This window comes from Centruroides sculpturatus, unplaced genomic scaffold (assembly GCF_000671375.1).
Source record: "Centruroides sculpturatus isolate CEXI.00-Female unplaced genomic scaffold, Cexi_2.0 scaffold333, whole genome shotgun sequence".
In the NCBI taxonomy this organism is placed as follows: Eukaryota; Metazoa; Arthropoda; class Arachnida; order Scorpiones; family Buthidae; genus Centruroides; species Centruroides sculpturatus.
In genome coordinates, this window is record NW_019384637.1 from 317,705 (window position 1) to 335,940 (window position 18,236).

Consider the following 18,236-nt stretch of genomic DNA (forward strand, 5'->3'; position numbering starts at 1 on the left):
TAAAGATCTAACATTCCTGGTACCAATGTTAATGCATTTCTTAAGGTTTGCATAACTGTGTGGAATTTTTGTATCCACTCCAAGAGTTCCTAATGACTTTGATCGTAAAGTGTCATTTGAAGCATTTCTCGAGTTTAATCTGTGTACTTCCTGTAATTCCAGCACAAATCTGCTGCACCTCTTCCTGGTAGCCAACTACATAAAGGTGTGTAGTTCGTTACCAGTACTACCTATACATTCCTCTGCTAAACGGATTATTTCTGAATTTTTTGTTCATCAAATCTTGCGGAGATAGAGATACATGGTGCTTCCCCGTTGCCTTCCATGCTTCAGCTCTTGTATTTAATATATGAATAATTATTTTTTAATCAATTAGCTCAAACAAAACTTTAAAATATTCGATAAAAACAAAATTTAACATTATTTTTATATTTTTCACATTGGGAACATTTTGAAAATAATGTGAAAATATTATCAAGATTTTTTATGATTGTATTTACTAAAAATATTAAATAATATTAAAGTATTATACCGTATATGTATTTACTGTACAGTACAGTACAATACACTACAATACGTATTTAATTTGCTTATCGATCGCCTTTCAACCTTTCATTAACNGTTTTAAAACATTTGTTTTTAAAAAATGTTTTAAATCCGATGCCAATGTTTTAAAACATGCTTTAATAAATGTTTTAAAACATTTTTAAAAAATCATTCCAACCCTGTTTTTTAACTCATTTACATTGGACAGCGAACATGTAGCCTCAAATAAAAGGTCGATATCGCCGTAAATTAGTTATTGCCTCTGCAAAGCGTGTGAAGGGACAAATGAAGATGGACTCAATTATATATATAGTCCGAAAGAAAATATATTTTTCTACATGTGAATTTGTCCTGGCAAATTTTTTAAAATTTGAACAACACTTTAATGATATGAATTATCTATTTAAAAACATAGCCTATATAGTATCGAATAAAAGCAATAACTGCCGTATTTCGCAATGTAACAACATAATGCGAAATAATGGTTCTATTTCAAACTAACAATAGAATACTCACTAAATGTATTTTTCTAAATGATATAGTATTACCAAATAACCAGTAGTGAGGAATTTCCTTGCCGTCGTCAGAAATTGGATTCGAATTGAAAGGCTGAATGCCTAAGAGTATCAAAAGATGACCGATCCAATGAAAGAAGCAGCTCCAGACAATGAACAAAGAAAATAGTTGCAGAGTGTAATAGATTACTAAACATCTTATTCAACTGAGATGTAGAGACACGAATTTCAAAAACAATAAGTATGCTTGATTCATTTCTATGCAACTCAAAACAAAGTCCAATGCTTCAGTTAGTAAAATAATATTTATTTATTTTGTAAAATTTAATTTAAATCATTATTCTTAAAACATCATTTTATGATCTCTTATGTTATTAATTCTTCCTATTACAGTAACAGATTCTTTATATAAAGCGATGAGTAATAAAGTGGAAGTTTCATGTTTTATGAGGCATAGACAAACTTGGATTTGCGAGACCTCTTTCACATAGTTGATATAATATAGGTCAGTATCATAAGATACTTGAAATTATACAAAATATAGGATCCTAATTAGTATTGGATCAATCCAGAGTATCTATAGACATATATTTGGCGTGTCTAAGTACTTTAAAAGTGCAAGTTTACTAAACAAAACCGTCAGTGTTAGGGCGATTTATGTATTTCTGTATTATTGTACAGTACTTATTTTCATTACACACATTATTAATATAAATGGTATTTCATGTTATCTTAATACATTATCTCATTAAATTTATCCTTGTCATACTAGACCTTATAATACGTAATTTTTCCTATTTCTGTTCAAACAATGCGGCGGAGGCGGTTAAGATGTCAGCCTACTTCTCTGAGGATCCGGATTAAAAAATCCCAGGTAATTTTAGGATGGATCTGAGCCGTATATTGAGTCGATACCTGATTGTTACTATTGTGAGCTTAATCAAATTCACGATGGTTACGGAAAAAATATCCTCTTAGTGTTTGCAATGCGGAGAGTGTTTTAAAAAATTTCAAATAATGCTTGAAATAAAAATCTGTTTATTATTTATCAAATATTGTATTGATAATTTGTTGAAAAATAGAGCAATTTTTAACAGTGTTATTCTAAAATAACTTAAATTTAAAAAGGACATGCAAATAGAAGTATTTATAACACATTGAGGAAAATAAGTTTTCCAATCAATCAATAAATATTATTAGAAATCTAACCTATGATATAATCTAATTTATAACATTATTAACTCAGGTTATATTTTATATTTTATAATTCTCTATTGTAATCAATTACAGGAAAAATTATTAAAAAGTATTAATATATTTTTTAGATTCTCGTGTTTAAATTAATGCCAAGTTAAAAAAAATACAAATTATTTATTTAACGCCAAGATTCTTGGAACATTTTATACAAGTAGAAAATTTTCGAGCATTTTTTTAGGTGTCGTTTCAAAACAATGAAACGTTCTTTCTTCTGAATCGAAGCGTGTCTTGTTGAAACCAAACTGTCAGCCAAATGTCTCTAAAATTTTATAGTCGTAAAATTGTTTTGAAAAATTGTAAGCCATATAATGATAGGTCTATTAGTAAATTTTTAACTTTTTTCATCTGCATTAGTTTTTTTACACTGAAATATTTTTAGGAGATAAAAGAAACAATCAATAGGCCTATATTTAGGCAATAATGTCGTATTAGTCACTTTTAGTCTACAAAAAATCATTTTCTGTTTTCTAGTAGAATTTTGATAAAAATTAAAACCACATTTAATGAATATTTCTTATCAAGACAGCTTAAATTCAAATAATAAGAATGTAGTTTCAATTCTAACTTCTAAACAATTTATTAATAATGATTTACAACTGAAAATATCACAAAACATTTTAAACTTATTTCATTTCGAATTCTTTGTATAAACGATTTTAGAACTAAAATTTAATGTGTAATAAGCTGTTTGCAAATCTCTTTCCTTCTATATATTAATTCTATGTAACTCCTAGATAAATTCTTATACAGTATATACGTTGTTCTTGTACAGTACAACGTATACTGTATAAGAATTTATCTAGGAAATAATTCTAGAACTCACAAAATAAAACAATTGTAGTTTCGATAATAAACATTCTTATAATTTGCCATTTGTACAAGTAATTAACAATTAGTTGTATTATTTGTTTAATATTATTCTGCCTTAATTAATTAATCATCCAAGGACGGTTTGAATCTCTCTTGGATTGCTCTTTTCAGCTGGTTTCTGTTTTGTGTATTTGTCCACATTTAGTAGAATTAAAAAAAGATTGCTTTGGAAGGCAAGGACAAATTTGACCCATTTTATACGAGATCTTCTTTTTTACTTTCTTTCATCCATTTTTTCATTCAGCACCATACGTGGCAAACAGTACGCATAGCAATATACGGAAAATAAGTTTTAAATTTAATATTAAATTATTATTATTATTATTATTAGGATAACAATAATTCGAGATTTTAATAAAGAATAATTGTTATTTTTAACAAATAATAATAGTATAAAAAGTAAAATAAACCTCTTACTGATTTGTATACCTTCATTTAAATTATTTCCTATATATTCGCTGTAGAATTGCTTTTTCTATAAATTATTAGAATGGTTTTATTGCAATAATTGATCGCGCGAAATTTGAATTTGTCTTTTTTTATAATACGGTATTATTATTATATACAGTACTTGTTTATTTATATTTATTATAATTTATAAATAATTTTAAACAAATTGGTATTCGTGTTAAAATATTGACAATATAATAAATCATTTACAATATAAAACAATTAACTAGATTTTAATAAAATTTATGATTTTAAGTATAAATTAATTTAATGGAAATTATAAAATTATTCAATATGCGATATATATGAAATTCGACCAATGATAAGATTTAACGGACAATTTTTTAAACTTACTTTGAAATTGAGAATAATTATGAACCACGTCAATTGTTTTTATTACGAAAACGGAACGAAATATAACGAGCAATTATTTATTGTGACATCGTTACAATGCCGGGCTGCAATTTTTAATTATACTTTTAATTTATTTCATTTAAAATGTGCTCTCCACTTCAAATTAGTACTATAGTGTCTTGCCCTGTACATCATACTTTTCCTTTAACAATAGAATCGTGACGATCATCTATCTAATCTATCAGGGGAACATTTTTGAATTGAAATAACATGACTTCTGTTTTTCATTGGATGTTCGCATATAGTTAGCATAATCGGAACCTCCCGCCCCTAAAGTTTCCATATCTGGTCTCAGATTTCATCTGTTTAACTCCGTTCCTGAGATTAAGGAAAAACAGACGGACGGACGACGGTGGGAATTTATAGATCTACAATTTTTTTCAAATTGCAGCCCAATAAATCATTTTATTTGCTTAATTTCTCATAAAATTCTACAGCAACTTTATATTTTTAAATTTTTTTTGTTTTGTAATTTATTTACATAGGCTATTTACTTTTTTTACATAGAAAATTTAACCACTCAGGCCATAAACTGTATTCATATTTTCATTTTTTTCAAGGGTTTTATTCGGGACTAATCCTAACGAAAAGTATATAAAATTGATACGTTTGTTTTTTGTTATTTTTCTTCAACAATGGATCATTTCGTTGTAAGATTGTAGGTACTTTTTCATAATCAATGTGATTAAACTGATAATATCAGTTATAATAAAATGATTGGACCATATTTCTTAAGTAAAACAATCAAGTAAGCGAAGATTCATCTTACTTCTCACTTTCCAATTCTGTGTTATCATTTTTTAAAACCGTTTGTTATGTTATACGGATATTATTCAAATAATGTGCAAATAATTACTATTTTTCACGAATAAAGTAGTTTTTCTTTCTCGAACATTAGCGACAGTAACTCTTAAGGCATTGCAGTAATGCAGTATATATTTCGTTTCGGTCAACATTTCTTTTGTCTCTTTTTTATTGGAAGCATGTAAATATTAATCACAATTAAATTAAATTAAATTAAATAATAAAAAAATTCAATTTAATCTGAATAGAAAGTGGGTAAATTGGTATCAATTATTAGACACCAATGGTTAATAGTTGTTTAAATCTTCAAACTATTCTTTCGAGTTACGATCACTTAATGCTAGGGGCACACAGAATGCTATGTGCGCTATGAACATAAACTATGTTTGCTATACAACCAAAAAATAGCTACCTTTCTTGATAATGTGACTGACCAAACTACTACGTGTGCAGTGCATGTAGTTCTGTGTGGCCAGTCATATTATCAACAAAGGAAGTCATTTTTTGGTCTTATAGTGTATATACAGCGTATAGAGCATACGTAAGGGCACGTTAATGCTATGTGCCCTTAGCATTAACGTGAAATTATCCTTAGTTTATCTTTAATAAAATTTCTGCTTGTTAATAGAACTTAACCTCTTTGTTATTAGTTAACTAAAATTTTACTAATATGATCCGCTCGTTAAACGTATCTGGCATAATTATATTTAGTTTAAATACGTATATCAAAATAATTTGCAGATATTACAAATCCCACGAATCCTTTTTATTCGTTAAAAATTGTTTTTATTGTTCATAATTTTTGATGTCATTATAATTAAAGCTATTTTGAATATATCGAAAAATAAAGTTAGTAAATAGTGTTCTTTTGGAAAAGTTAAAAGAATGACTTCTAGTTTGGTGTAAACTTATTATTCGATAAACTAGAAATTTCGTCGAAAAAAAAAGAAAATAAAAAATGGAAAATGCCATCTTTTTCTTTCAGATATTTGCTCCAGAAAGGAGCCAATCCAGTGGCTATGAATAATGATGGAGAATTACCCATAGACCTGGCAGAAAATGAAACAGTAGAGGAGTTGCTACAAAAAGAGATGGACAAACTAGGTAGGGTACTGTACGTCGCTGCTCACTAAACACGTACTAGACAGTTATTTGAATATTTACTTATTTCTTTTCCAGAGATCGACTGCGATAGTGTTAGGACTCTGGAAGAGAAAACCATGTTACGAGATGCCAGGAATTGGTTTAGAAACAAGAAGATCGAAGATAATATTCATTCTCGAACGGGGGCCACTGCGTTACATGTAGCCGCCGCCAAAGGTTACGGAGAAGTGCTAACGTGAGCTATTTTCTTCTTGTAGATATTTGAATGTCACAAGTGATGCCATTTTTGTCATTGTCTGCTTATAGTTTATTAATTCATTCGGGAGCTGATTTAAATGCTCAAGACTATGACGGATGGACTCCTCTTCACGCTGCTGCCCATTGGGGACAGAGGATTGCTTGCCGGATGCTGGCCGAGAATCTGGCAAACATGAACATTCAAAACAACGTGGTAAGTACGAAAAAATATACTTTCTTTTGAAATTCGTTGAACGTTTTTCTTTTCGCAGGGTCAAACGTGTTTTGATGTAGCCGATGCCGACATGGTTAAGCTACTGGAAGAACTCAGAAAGATGCAAGAATCTGTAAGTTGAACGAGTTGCGATCTTTAGAAACTACATATCCGTATTGAGTGTGAAGTAGTAAATGTTAGAATGTCGTTTCGCTAGATGCAGAAGGAGCGTCCAGAGATCAAAGAGATCCTTGAGAGGACAGCCAGAACTCCCCCTATGCGTAAGACTTCCGTCAATCGTTCCGTCTCAGCAGAAAAGATTACCGCCGGGTCACGCCCTCCACCACCTATAAAAGAAGTAGTAAAAGTGAAATTCGCACCTCTGGTTGATTCCCAACCGCCCAAAGGTAAGTGATTAAAGAATTAGAACTGGAACCAAAAAGTCATCGGTTATCGCGCTTTCGCCATTGTTACGAATTCGCCCAGAATGAAGTTTCGATGCGCAAGCGCCAAAAACAGCCAATGGGCATCGACCTCAATTATCTAATCGCGTTTTTGTCTTTCCCAGTTGACAGAAACCGGCCCGAAGTAGCGGAAATCCGACGGCCCGGCGACCAGGTAAGTTTCTCTTTGTTATCGTTTTTCCTTCAGTTGCTAAGAAGTGATCCATTGCGATACTGTCAGGAGTATGGAAATTCTATCAGTATCGCAAGGACTAACTTCGGGTGAGACTTCTAGAATGGAAATGAGACCGGATTGATTTTGAATCTTTGCAGTGGCCCGCGGCCAAAGAGGAATCTCCCGAAAAGGATGTTCCCTGGAGAAGACCTCGCAGATACGCTGTCTCGCCTCCCAGGAATGAAGAGGTAAGCTATAGGACGAGGTATTCTCGGAAACAACAATGTAGTCGATATAGGCCTATCGTGTTTTGTTGGTTATTTTCTACAGGCAGAAGAAGAGGAAGAAGAAGAAGAGGAAGAGGTGGAGAGAACCAGGTGAGTGGATGCTGACTTTTTCAGAAAAGAAGGGGTAAGAGGAAAGAGCGGTCGAGAGGTCGACGTTTTCGGACTAGAGAGAATCCGTCGGGATTTAGTCAAAACAAACAAACGTCGTGCCAAGCCGGTCTATCAATAGCTCACTTGACTTCCCGACCGAGGCGGAGGATAAGTCGGTCGTGGTAGCGATTGTCGGAACGGCTCGCGCGGACGCTCCTTTCCTCCGTCTCCGAGAAACGACGTAGAAGATCACCGATAGAAATTTTTCTCTCCGCAGAAGTCCGGAAGAAGAAGATATGGAATTTGGAGAAGAGGTTGTGTACAGGTAAGCCTTTTGTTTCGCATTCAAATGATCGGATTGAGCGGAAACCTGCAAGCCGGAAGTCGATCGAGAAACGGGCGCGTGCATTTTGTTGACGAAAGAACGAAACATCGTCGATGAGACAATTAATTCCGTAGTGAATAGACTAAAAGATAATAGACAATATAATGTAATACATTTAAACGACACGAATTTAAAAGAAATACTCAAAGTTAGTTTTCGATTTATTTAAAAATGTGCGTTGTTTAATTTTCAATGTATTATTTATACGTGAATAATGAATTGGTTACGGAAAAATTGAGAGTAATAAACTAAAAGTAAAGAAGATCTAGCAATCAATCTAAAACGGAAGAGAATAGTTTGACAATTGTTTTCGTTGATAATAAAAAGGTATTAGGTTACATCATTACATCATTATGATAACAATAGATATTTGTACTATGTACAGTACAGTACATCTAAATATTTATTTTCAACAAACTTATATTCTAATGTAATTCTTATGGTGGGTGATTAACTTTATTTGTCAAAACTGTCAATGTATATATTATGTTCTGATTAATAGTATTGTCCATATTTTTTCATAATTTCTTATCATTAACTTTCCTTTTTTGTACAGCGTATATTTCTATTTCAACATTTTATCAATTTAGAATAAATTAAATAGATATTGGAAAATTTTATAAACATAGAAATCGTGTAATAACGAACGAAAATTAACTAAATCCGTCGTAGTTAAGAGCGTATATTTATAATTGTATAGGATCTTATACAGAATATATTTCAATGTCAGCTTATCTGTGTTACTTCGGTATCATGCTTTTCTTATGTAAAAGCCAATAAGAATTTCGTAGTCTTGACGTAATTTATATATTTTTCCATCCTTTAACCAAGTGGGATAAGTCTTAGCTTTGGAATGGTTGAGTATACGAGCATTTTTAGTTTTAATGTAAATTCATAAAATTCTAAATTAAGAAAATTGATGACGTCGCTTTATTTTGAAAATACGGCTGAAATTATAGTAGTAATAAACATCTTGTTACTAATTGTACTGTACTTTTTTTTAATTAACTCTTTTTAATTAACTCTTTCCGCCCTGTGGGCACTAAGAGGGCCTCTTTTTGCAAGCCCATTAGGGGTTCGGTCATGCCCACAATGGGGCTGTCGGATGGTGAGGGATGGGGCCTGACATATCCAAACGGACCACTCCCCGAAAAATTCCTGGGGACTTTTCGACCCGTTCGAGATCCGAACCCGGGTCCCCCAGAGCGGTAGGCTGCCACCTTGACCGCTCGGCCATCCGACCGCAATTGTACTGTAGTGTACAATACAATACTGGCATAAAAAGTATCTAAAAATTGTATAGTTTTATTATACAACTACTCTATTTCTTTTATATAAAATAGTTTTGAAAAAATGACAAAAAAGAGAGAAAGAAACATTGAATAAGCTTATAAAATAGATTCGATAAATCTTAGAACTAACAAGTAAGATGAAATTATGGATGTTTTCTAATGGATATTTTGTTAAGAAAAACTTCCATTCTATATTTATTTTAGATATATTTTATATCTATAATAACTTAATAAATACAATTAATTATATACACCTCCCGCGTATTCTTATTTATCGATATTGTACAGGAGTACCTATTTCCTCGAGGCCCAGGACAATTTTCTCCTTTTGCTCCTCTGTTTGTCCTTGATTGATAGATATGCAGATTACTTTGGTTTAAGTAATAATTAACTTTCTAACTTATAAAATATTCTCTCTTTTAAAAGAGTATAGTTTAAATGTTATCGTTTATACTGTACGTGAAAGTAAATGAACCTTTAAATAACTGTGTGAAATAGTATAATATGTTTATATTTATCATCTTAACCTAAATATGTCCAATTAAAAGATTTTACGATAGGTTCATGCCATCGTAAAACTTTAATATATTAAAAAATGGAGAATATCGTATCGAATATCGTATGTCATCTTTTAAAGAGTTATTCCTCTACAACTAAAAATAAATCAACAGGTATTCGAGAGGTTATTTTATATTTCAACGCACAGTCAATCCAAATGCACAATAAGCATTGACTTATTATATGTATAATAGAACATAATCAAAAGTTTTAAAGAACAATGTAAAATTTTTTACAAATTAGCTGCATCATATTGAAAACTAACAATAGTTTTATTTGCAAATTTTTGAAATTTTAAGGAAATTTTTAACGAATGAATAATTCTAGATGCAAGCATTAATTCAAGTGTGTTCTTTTCTTTTTTGTAATTTGAAAGAGAATATAAGAACTCCTACAAACTTCATGCAGTGATAACAAAAGCATGAAGTTTGTAGGAGTTCTTATATTATCTTTCAAATTACAAAAAAGAAAAGAACACACTTGAATTAATGCTTGCATCTAGAATTATTCATTCATTTGTTAAAAATTTATATGTTTAGACAGTTTGGAAATATTGAAAGAAACTTTAGCTTTTTTAATTGCCATTACGGACAAATTGAAATATAAAATGGATTGAATTATTTTATATGTTAATACTTATTTCATTACAGTAAAGAAAGTATATTTTATCATATTTAAGACAAAACTAGAGGAATACATTTAATGATAATATAAATAGTAATCTTTTAATGTAAAGCTTAGCATGCCTTAAACTTTTGAAATAAACTGAGAAACGTTTTAATATTCATTTACTCAGAAATATCAATCGGAATTGATTGAATCATGATGAATAAGTTCATCATGAATTAACTCTTCAGTTGACTAATATTCACTTGTCCTTTTCACAAATGCATTATATTTATTATTCATTATTCATTTACACTTTTTTTTATTTGTTTACAAACTTCCTCTGTCTCCTTATCTGAATGGTCATTTGTTGGCATGTATATCTGGATTAAGAAAAGGCCCCTTGGTTTAGTATCTATTCTCAGTGACACAGTCCTATCAGATATTTGCCAATATCAGTCAACCATCTTCTTTTCCAGCATCACCGCAACTCCTCGTTGATGTTCCGTTCCTCTTGAGTACATGAATCTTATTTCTTAGTCAGTTGTAATATCCGTTTTTCCAGCCAATCTTGTTTCAGAGATCTCTAAGATTGAGATCTTCAGTCTTTTCATTTCATGCATTACATTTGCCATCTTTCCTATTTGATATAAAGATCTAACATTCCTGGTACCAATGTTAATGCATTTCTTAAGGTTTGCATAACTGTGTGGAATTTTTGTATCCACTCCAAGAGTTCCTAATGACTTTGATCGTAAAGTGTCATTTGAAGCATTTCTCGAGTTTAATCTGTGTACTTCCTGTAATTCCAGCACAAATCTGCTGCACCTCTTCCTGGTAGCCAACTACATAAAGGTGTGTAGTTCGTTACCAGTACTACCTATACATTCCTCTGCTAAACGGATTATTTCTGAATTTTTTGTTCATCAAATCTTGCGGAGATAGAGATACATGGTGCTTCCCCGTTGCCTTCCATGCTTCAGCTCTTGTATTTAATATATGAATAATTATTTTTTAATCAATTAGCTCAAACAAAACTTTAAAATATTCGATAAAAACAAAATTTAACATTATTTTTATATTTTTCACATTGGAAACATTTTGAAAATAATGTGAAAATATTATCAAGATTTTTTATGATTGTATTTACTAAAAATATTAAATAATATTAAAGTATTATACCGTATATGTATTTACTGTACAGTACAGTACAATACACTACAATACGTATTTAATTTGCTTATCGATCGCCTTTCAACCTTTCATTAACCTCTAAAAGGATTAGGATTTTATATCTATTACCTGTAATATCCTAGGATATTGAAATTACGAAAAGTAATTATATTAATTACTTCTCGTAATTTTCTTAATACAGTGAAATCTCCATTAACGGACACCCCGAATAGCGGACAAGCTTCTCGGTCCCGACAATGTCCTCTATTCAGAGATTATACTATATCTTTAATTCGTAGCAAATTATAGCTTTTTTAACACTAAATTAAATGTTTACGACTCGCGCTAATTCGAAATATGAATTTGACTTTGATCATTATCTTCTTAAGGAATAATTATCGCCTTTTCTCGATACAATGATAATAGTGAATTATTTAGTTGTTGTATCATCGATTTTAAATTCTAATTTTGTTATATTTCTTAATTATTTTAATTCGAATTTTGAGTTTATAATACAGTACATTGCTTCTATAAACTAAGGAAAATATATATAAATTTTGTTGAATTTTTCAAATATTCACAACAAAAAGAGACTATGTTGAATATGTATATTTAATAATTATATTACAAATTATATTTGTAAATTTCATTATAATATATACAAATTAATCAGATTATTTTATTCCTAATTTTGTAATCAAACTGTCTAGATACAGAATTTATAATGCATGCTGAAAATATCGTGTAACAGATATATTATGATAGCAACCCATTAGGAGCTTCGATTACTTGTGTTATTTATATGAGTTCTTCTAATCCTCTTACATAAACTTTACACTATATCGTCACGACCAGTTTAAATTTCCTGTTCAAAGCTATTCTGTGACAATTTATATGAAGGAATCACGTATAGTAAACACTAACTTCTAGAGACGACATTTGGAAAGACAATATTAAGTGATTGCACAAAGTGATCCAGACTTTTACGTAACCTATTGATTCATAAATCTTTAAGAGAAGAGATTCCGGATTAATGTCTCATACGTTAATTGAATTTTTAAAAAAATAATATTATCTTAGAGTGATAATGCCCTATGCAATGAAGTAACAAGACCTTAATTAATTGAATAAGATCTGGAAGCAAATAGCAACAGTTAGATAGAATAACTATATCATTCACAATGACATCAAGCAAAATACTTTTAGGCTAAAGGTATTTTGGCGAACATTATTGCAAAGTAAGCATTTGAATGGTCTCTTAAATGACATGTACTGTACAGTACATTGCTACAAAGCTCTTATTCCTTACAAAAGTAAAAAACTTCATGTTGACTTAATTTTTGAAATGTCATGGCACTGCTAGAACTGATGGATAACGAATTGACGAAATGTAATCATTAAATCCAACCGAAAAATATCAAACACACGAATTGTTGGTGTGTTTGATATTTTTCATTTATACGTTTTTCCTGTTTCATCTTGAAGGCCATTATAAACTGTATATTACATAAATTTATAGAAAATAGTAAATTTATACGTATAATATTAACTATAGTATTAACGATTTAATATTGTTCGCACAATTTATTCATTTTAATAACAACGTGCTTCTTATAAATTAATTTACGTAAGGTTTTCATGAATTTATCGTTGAAGCTCGACAATAGAAAAGATTTTCTCCATTAGACCTGTATAATACAGCACGAAAAAGAAAGTTGACAAAGCATTTAAATGAATGTAAATCATTTAACATAATTTTAAAATAATTTAATTATACCAAGCTAAATTTATCTTGATTAATGATTCTTTCCTATGTGTATTGTTTTTATAAACTTTTATATCATTCATTTAAAGACTTAATCTATATTGAATTCTCTATTAATAACAAATAAAAATAAAAATAAATTTAAATACAGTCAGTATATAAAATAACTTTAACAACGAGTTTATCTATATGAGATCGAATTTGAAAATGAAATTTAGGTTACATTTATCCTACAATTACATTTGTTATTATTGTATAAATTTAGAATAGTTAAATGGGTCTGTATAGTTTAGTCTGTAAATAATTTGCATGTATTATTATTATTGTTTATTTATAAAAGTCAGAAAATCACAAATGCATAGATCTACTATATTCAAAAATACCGTTTATAAATAAGTAACAACCTGTCAATTAAATCGTATTAATTTAACATATGCTCTAATTTAATTAAAGATTTATTTATTTTACAATAAAATGCATGATAAGTAATCATTCAACTATTTAATTACCAGTTTTATTTTTTCATATGCAGAGAAACGTTTTATATAGATAAAATATCACCGATTCTGAATTTTTTTTTCCATTCTGGTGTTATAAATTAGGAAAAAAGTTTTCGGTCGTTATTCGCTTATAATGATATTTCTTGTATTTAATTACGCATGTAAACAGATTGATAGTAGAAGTAATACTTTGGCATTGTTTTTATGCGTAAGTTTATAGCCTGTGAATAGACAGAAAAGCATCCTTGGAAGGAACATTGTTTCTGTAGATCCAGGACACGACTATGACGTAATTTTTGGCAAATGTAATAGGTTGTTTCGCACTAGAAAACTTCAGGATTATGGAGTTATGCTATGATATTAACAATAAAGAAATTTTCCGAAAAGAAAATGAAGAGGGCAGCAGTTACTTTCCTAAAAAGTCTTTAGGTTCACACAATCCAACCGTATTAATGAGTATGATGCAATAATATTGCTATAGATATAAATATTTCGAAATTCATAGTGATCTTTCGTAAAATTTTACAAGTATATTTCCGAAGCCGTTTGTTTGATTAATAGAAAAACTTATAGATTTTCATAAAATTCTAGAATTATTATAAAATAAGAATAATAACATAGGAAAATTAAGTTGGCATATTTTAATAATTTACTCGAAATGATTTATTTCCTCGATTTATTCTAAAATACACGAAATAGATCATTGTAATTATTTAATATATTGGTATTTATAAATATAAATGAATGAATTAATTATCAATATAACCCAGGAATTTTTCGGTGGTGGTCTATCCGGATATGTTGGTCCCATTACGGATCTAACCAAACGCGTATGGTATGATTGAAAAAGCCCTCTTAGTGATCACAAAGACAAGAATTAAANTGATATATTATCGTTTATTAAAGACCGATTATTAATTTGAGTACATTATAATTTTTGTAAAATATTTCAAAGGCCATTTATCGCTTATTTGAGAAAAACGAAAGGTTAATTTTCTGGTCACATTTTGATTACAATTTTAAGAATACAGTATGTTAAGAATTTCTATTTGTGAAATTTCCTCAAATAAAATCACAAAATCGATTTCATAAAGAGCAGAATGAAATCATTGCTTTATTTAAACGACAAAAGTTTGGTAAAGAAAGATATCCCTTTATTAGATGCGATGTGTTTCGTATATTTTAAGACAATTTGTTGCTATACTACGCAGTATAAAAGGCACTTAAACTATTTTTATTAGACAATATTTGCTCTATCAGATAATGATTACTTTTTAAGAATTTCAAAATTTTATATTATTTTAAATAAATATGATAAAAATTTTTTGATTTAATAATAATGCACTTTATTTCTCGCTTTTGCTTTATTTCTTTGTGTTGAATAGAGTGTTATTTTATCGAATTTTTCCTGTAAAGTAATATTTTTATTAACAAAGGCAATGTCATATTAAAAATTATAAGTATCTTTAATTATAATTATGCTATTATAGAATAAAATAGTTTCAAAAATTCTTTTAAAAATCAAGTAAAATTACGGCACTATTCGTTCTGTACACGTTTGTATCATTTTACACTTTACTATAAACGTATAAATACCATGGAAGTTGCTTATTCACTAGTGCTTTTTTTTATTTATTTATTTTTGTTTGAACGAAGTTTTGAACAAACTTCAAAACTGTCGCATGTTTTAACAGTATCACTGCATTTATACTGAAAGGTGTGAAATCTGAATGACATAAGGTTTAATATTGCAGAAACTTTTTCGCACTTGCAATTTTTCTTCCAGATTGCGGCTAAAAAGATAACACAAAAAATCACAAATATATTTATAGCATATACTTATCATTGTTAAATTAAAAATTTTTAATATAACGAATTTAAAATATAGAATTTATTGTTTAAGTAATCATTAAACACATCAAAACATATTAATTTAATAAGTTTTAAAAATAAAATGTACGAAAGTTTTTCTAAAAACAGATTGCAAAACTTAATATGATGAAAAAGCACGAAATGCATATTTTTCTGAACTGCCAAATATTTTAATAAAAGATTCCTACATTGATAGTTGATTTAGGTTTATGGTGCGATATAGAGGACATGAAAATTATTCTCAAAACACCCTAAAAATAAATAGAGAAAAATTAAAATAGCTTTTTATACGAGATTTCTTGTAATATTCAAATTAAAAGGTTGTTTTATTTGTAAAATCTATATATTGATATAGATAGATATATCTGTCTTATACTGATATATCTGCTACAGAATTCTAGTAGATATTAATCTATTAAAAACCTGCTTAAGATATAACAAATGCTGAAATTTTATCAGATTGGCATTCTATTGAATTTTAAAAAATCTATTGATTCAAATTTTATTTTCTTTATTTTATTTTATTTTTTTAATTCACGAGGAAATTCCAACAAGTTTATTTCTGATTTCTGTTGAATTGTCCATTTGTAATTTCTGTTCTATTATTTTTAGTCATCTAACAAATAAACTAGCTTTTATCAAGTGACGTGACTGGCAACGAGGAAAAAATAAGCAGAGACTTTCCAAATGTTTACGAGTCACGTGTCCTAGAAAATGTTTAAATCGGTACAAATAAAGCGGGTCAACAACCGAAGTCGTGCTCTTTTTGTACTTTGCAGTAGACAGCCTTTCTGTGAAGCCTACTTCTTTATTGAAAGTGGTATTCTTCACTTCTATCAGGGCTTTTAGGCCTATACCAAAGGAAAAAATATGTTTCTATCTATGGAATTGTTTTATAACAGAGAGATAGTCGTGATTTTAGAAAACAATACATTTCTTAAATGTTTTGATAAAAAATCAGGAAAATCTGACAAATAGATGGCCATGGATAAGAAAAAAATCTCTCGTTTCAGTAGCGGAAAATTAACTTTAAGCTTCGTTTTCTTAGATTATCTCAACTCGTAAATTCTCGGCTTTGTGCCAAAATAACTAAAGAAAAAATAAAAATGCAGGCGATTTTCCTTTCTTAAATACTGAAGATCAAAGATAGTCAAACATTATTTTTTTAGAATTTAAATTTAATTGGTCTATGTCACTTTTATAGATCATCTAAAGATCTGAAAGATTAATGCCACTTACACGAATAATGAAAAACGCGTAGCTTAGTTTCGATAACTAAAATAGAAATGTGACTGCCGTCTGACTAACAATAGTTACAATTGTTGCTTGTGATGTGGGTGCCGACACTTTTCTTCTAATGTTCTTAATGCAGTGGTTCTCGAACTTATTAAAGGATGCCCTCTTTCTCCTATAGAAAAAATTCTTGCATTCCCTACATTTTTCATAAAAGATTACCAACATATACCTCTTAGGATATAGGTTATTTCATTCAAATAAAATTAAGATTTTCGTATACTTTTTTGGTAGTGCACACAGTTATATTTGAAACAAAAGTAAAATAACGCACAGAGATAGTGTTTATCCTTGAAAGAACTCAAATTTTTATGACGTAACAACTACATTGTAACCATAACTACAATAATTTACAATGTAATAATGTTAATAAAAGAAACACATTTAGTTGTGTTTCTTTATTAGTTCTGAATGTTTTAGTGCTATATTGTATTGATACTAGTGAATAGAATCTCGAGTAGATGTACAGTAAAAAATAAACAATGTTAATTATTTCTTTACGCTACTTAGAAAGTGTCTTCTGCCCCACAGTTTGAGACCTACTGTCTTAATATTACAGTTTTTGTTAAATTGTTAAATACAAACGAGTATACGTCAAAATTTCTCACAAACAGGCACAAAATTATTGGTGACGTACTGTATAAGTAATAGGCCTATACAAGTGATATATTTTGTGTGACTTTATTTGTTAGATAGCTTAGTATTTATTATTATTTTATTGTCTTTGTAATTGGAATTAAAGTAATTACTAGTATAAAAGATTTCCCAGTTTTTGGATAGATGATAAAATTATCACAGTCAAAATATACTACTGCGTAACAGATCAATTTGTCTTAATATCGATGAGATAATCCGCGTTTAGATGCCTTTATTTAAGGAAATAATATCAATGATTATCTATTTTGGACTGATTTGTAGATATCAAAAATAGAGTTTGGTAATAAATCATTATTATAAATAATATAAGGAATTAATTATTTGTAATTATAAAGAAAAAGACTTAACAAAAAGAAGAAACAATGCTAAAAATACGAATTGTTCAGTTTTAGGGACCTGTAAACAGTTTAATAAATGCATCGGTAAATGTATCAGTAATCCGATATTTTTTTTATAGGTGAATTCGGTAAAAATAGGCAGACGTAATAATTTTTTGAAGCCAAATATTTATTTGTATATCTCTCACATATATTTATATTTGTTTTTTGTCTTTAATGTAAATATATTTATATTTACATTAAAAGCAAATAAGTATCAAATGTTTTTATTTAAACCAGTAGTGGCCAAGTTGATAAAACACTGGTAGTATGACTCGGGTTTACGCCTCATCAACGGGATGGCTATTGGATTTTCCGAGTTTCCTTCACAGTTAAATAGGGGCTAGCTTTC

General features: G+C 29.2%; 1 protein-coding gene across 1 annotated transcript in view; it reads left to right on the plus strand.

Moving 5' to 3' along the window:
• LOC111625876 (protein phosphatase 1 regulatory subunit 12A-like) overlaps positions 1-18,236 on the plus strand; it is a 91,511-nt gene that overhangs the window by 36,801 nt on the left and 36,474 nt on the right. Inside the window, exons 12-20 of the mRNA XM_023369126.1 lie at positions 5,842-5,960; positions 6,036-6,195; positions 6,267-6,411; positions 6,470-6,544; positions 6,629-6,818; positions 6,980-7,029; positions 7,188-7,277; positions 7,360-7,406; positions 7,684-7,731. Of these exons, the coding sequence (XP_023224894.1) occupies positions 5,842-5,960; positions 6,036-6,195; positions 6,267-6,411; positions 6,470-6,544; positions 6,629-6,818; positions 6,980-7,029; positions 7,188-7,277; positions 7,360-7,406; positions 7,684-7,731 (924 nt within the window). The remainder of the gene's footprint in view (positions 1-5,841; positions 5,961-6,035; positions 6,196-6,266; positions 6,412-6,469; positions 6,545-6,628; positions 6,819-6,979; positions 7,030-7,187; positions 7,278-7,359; positions 7,407-7,683; positions 7,732-18,236) is intronic.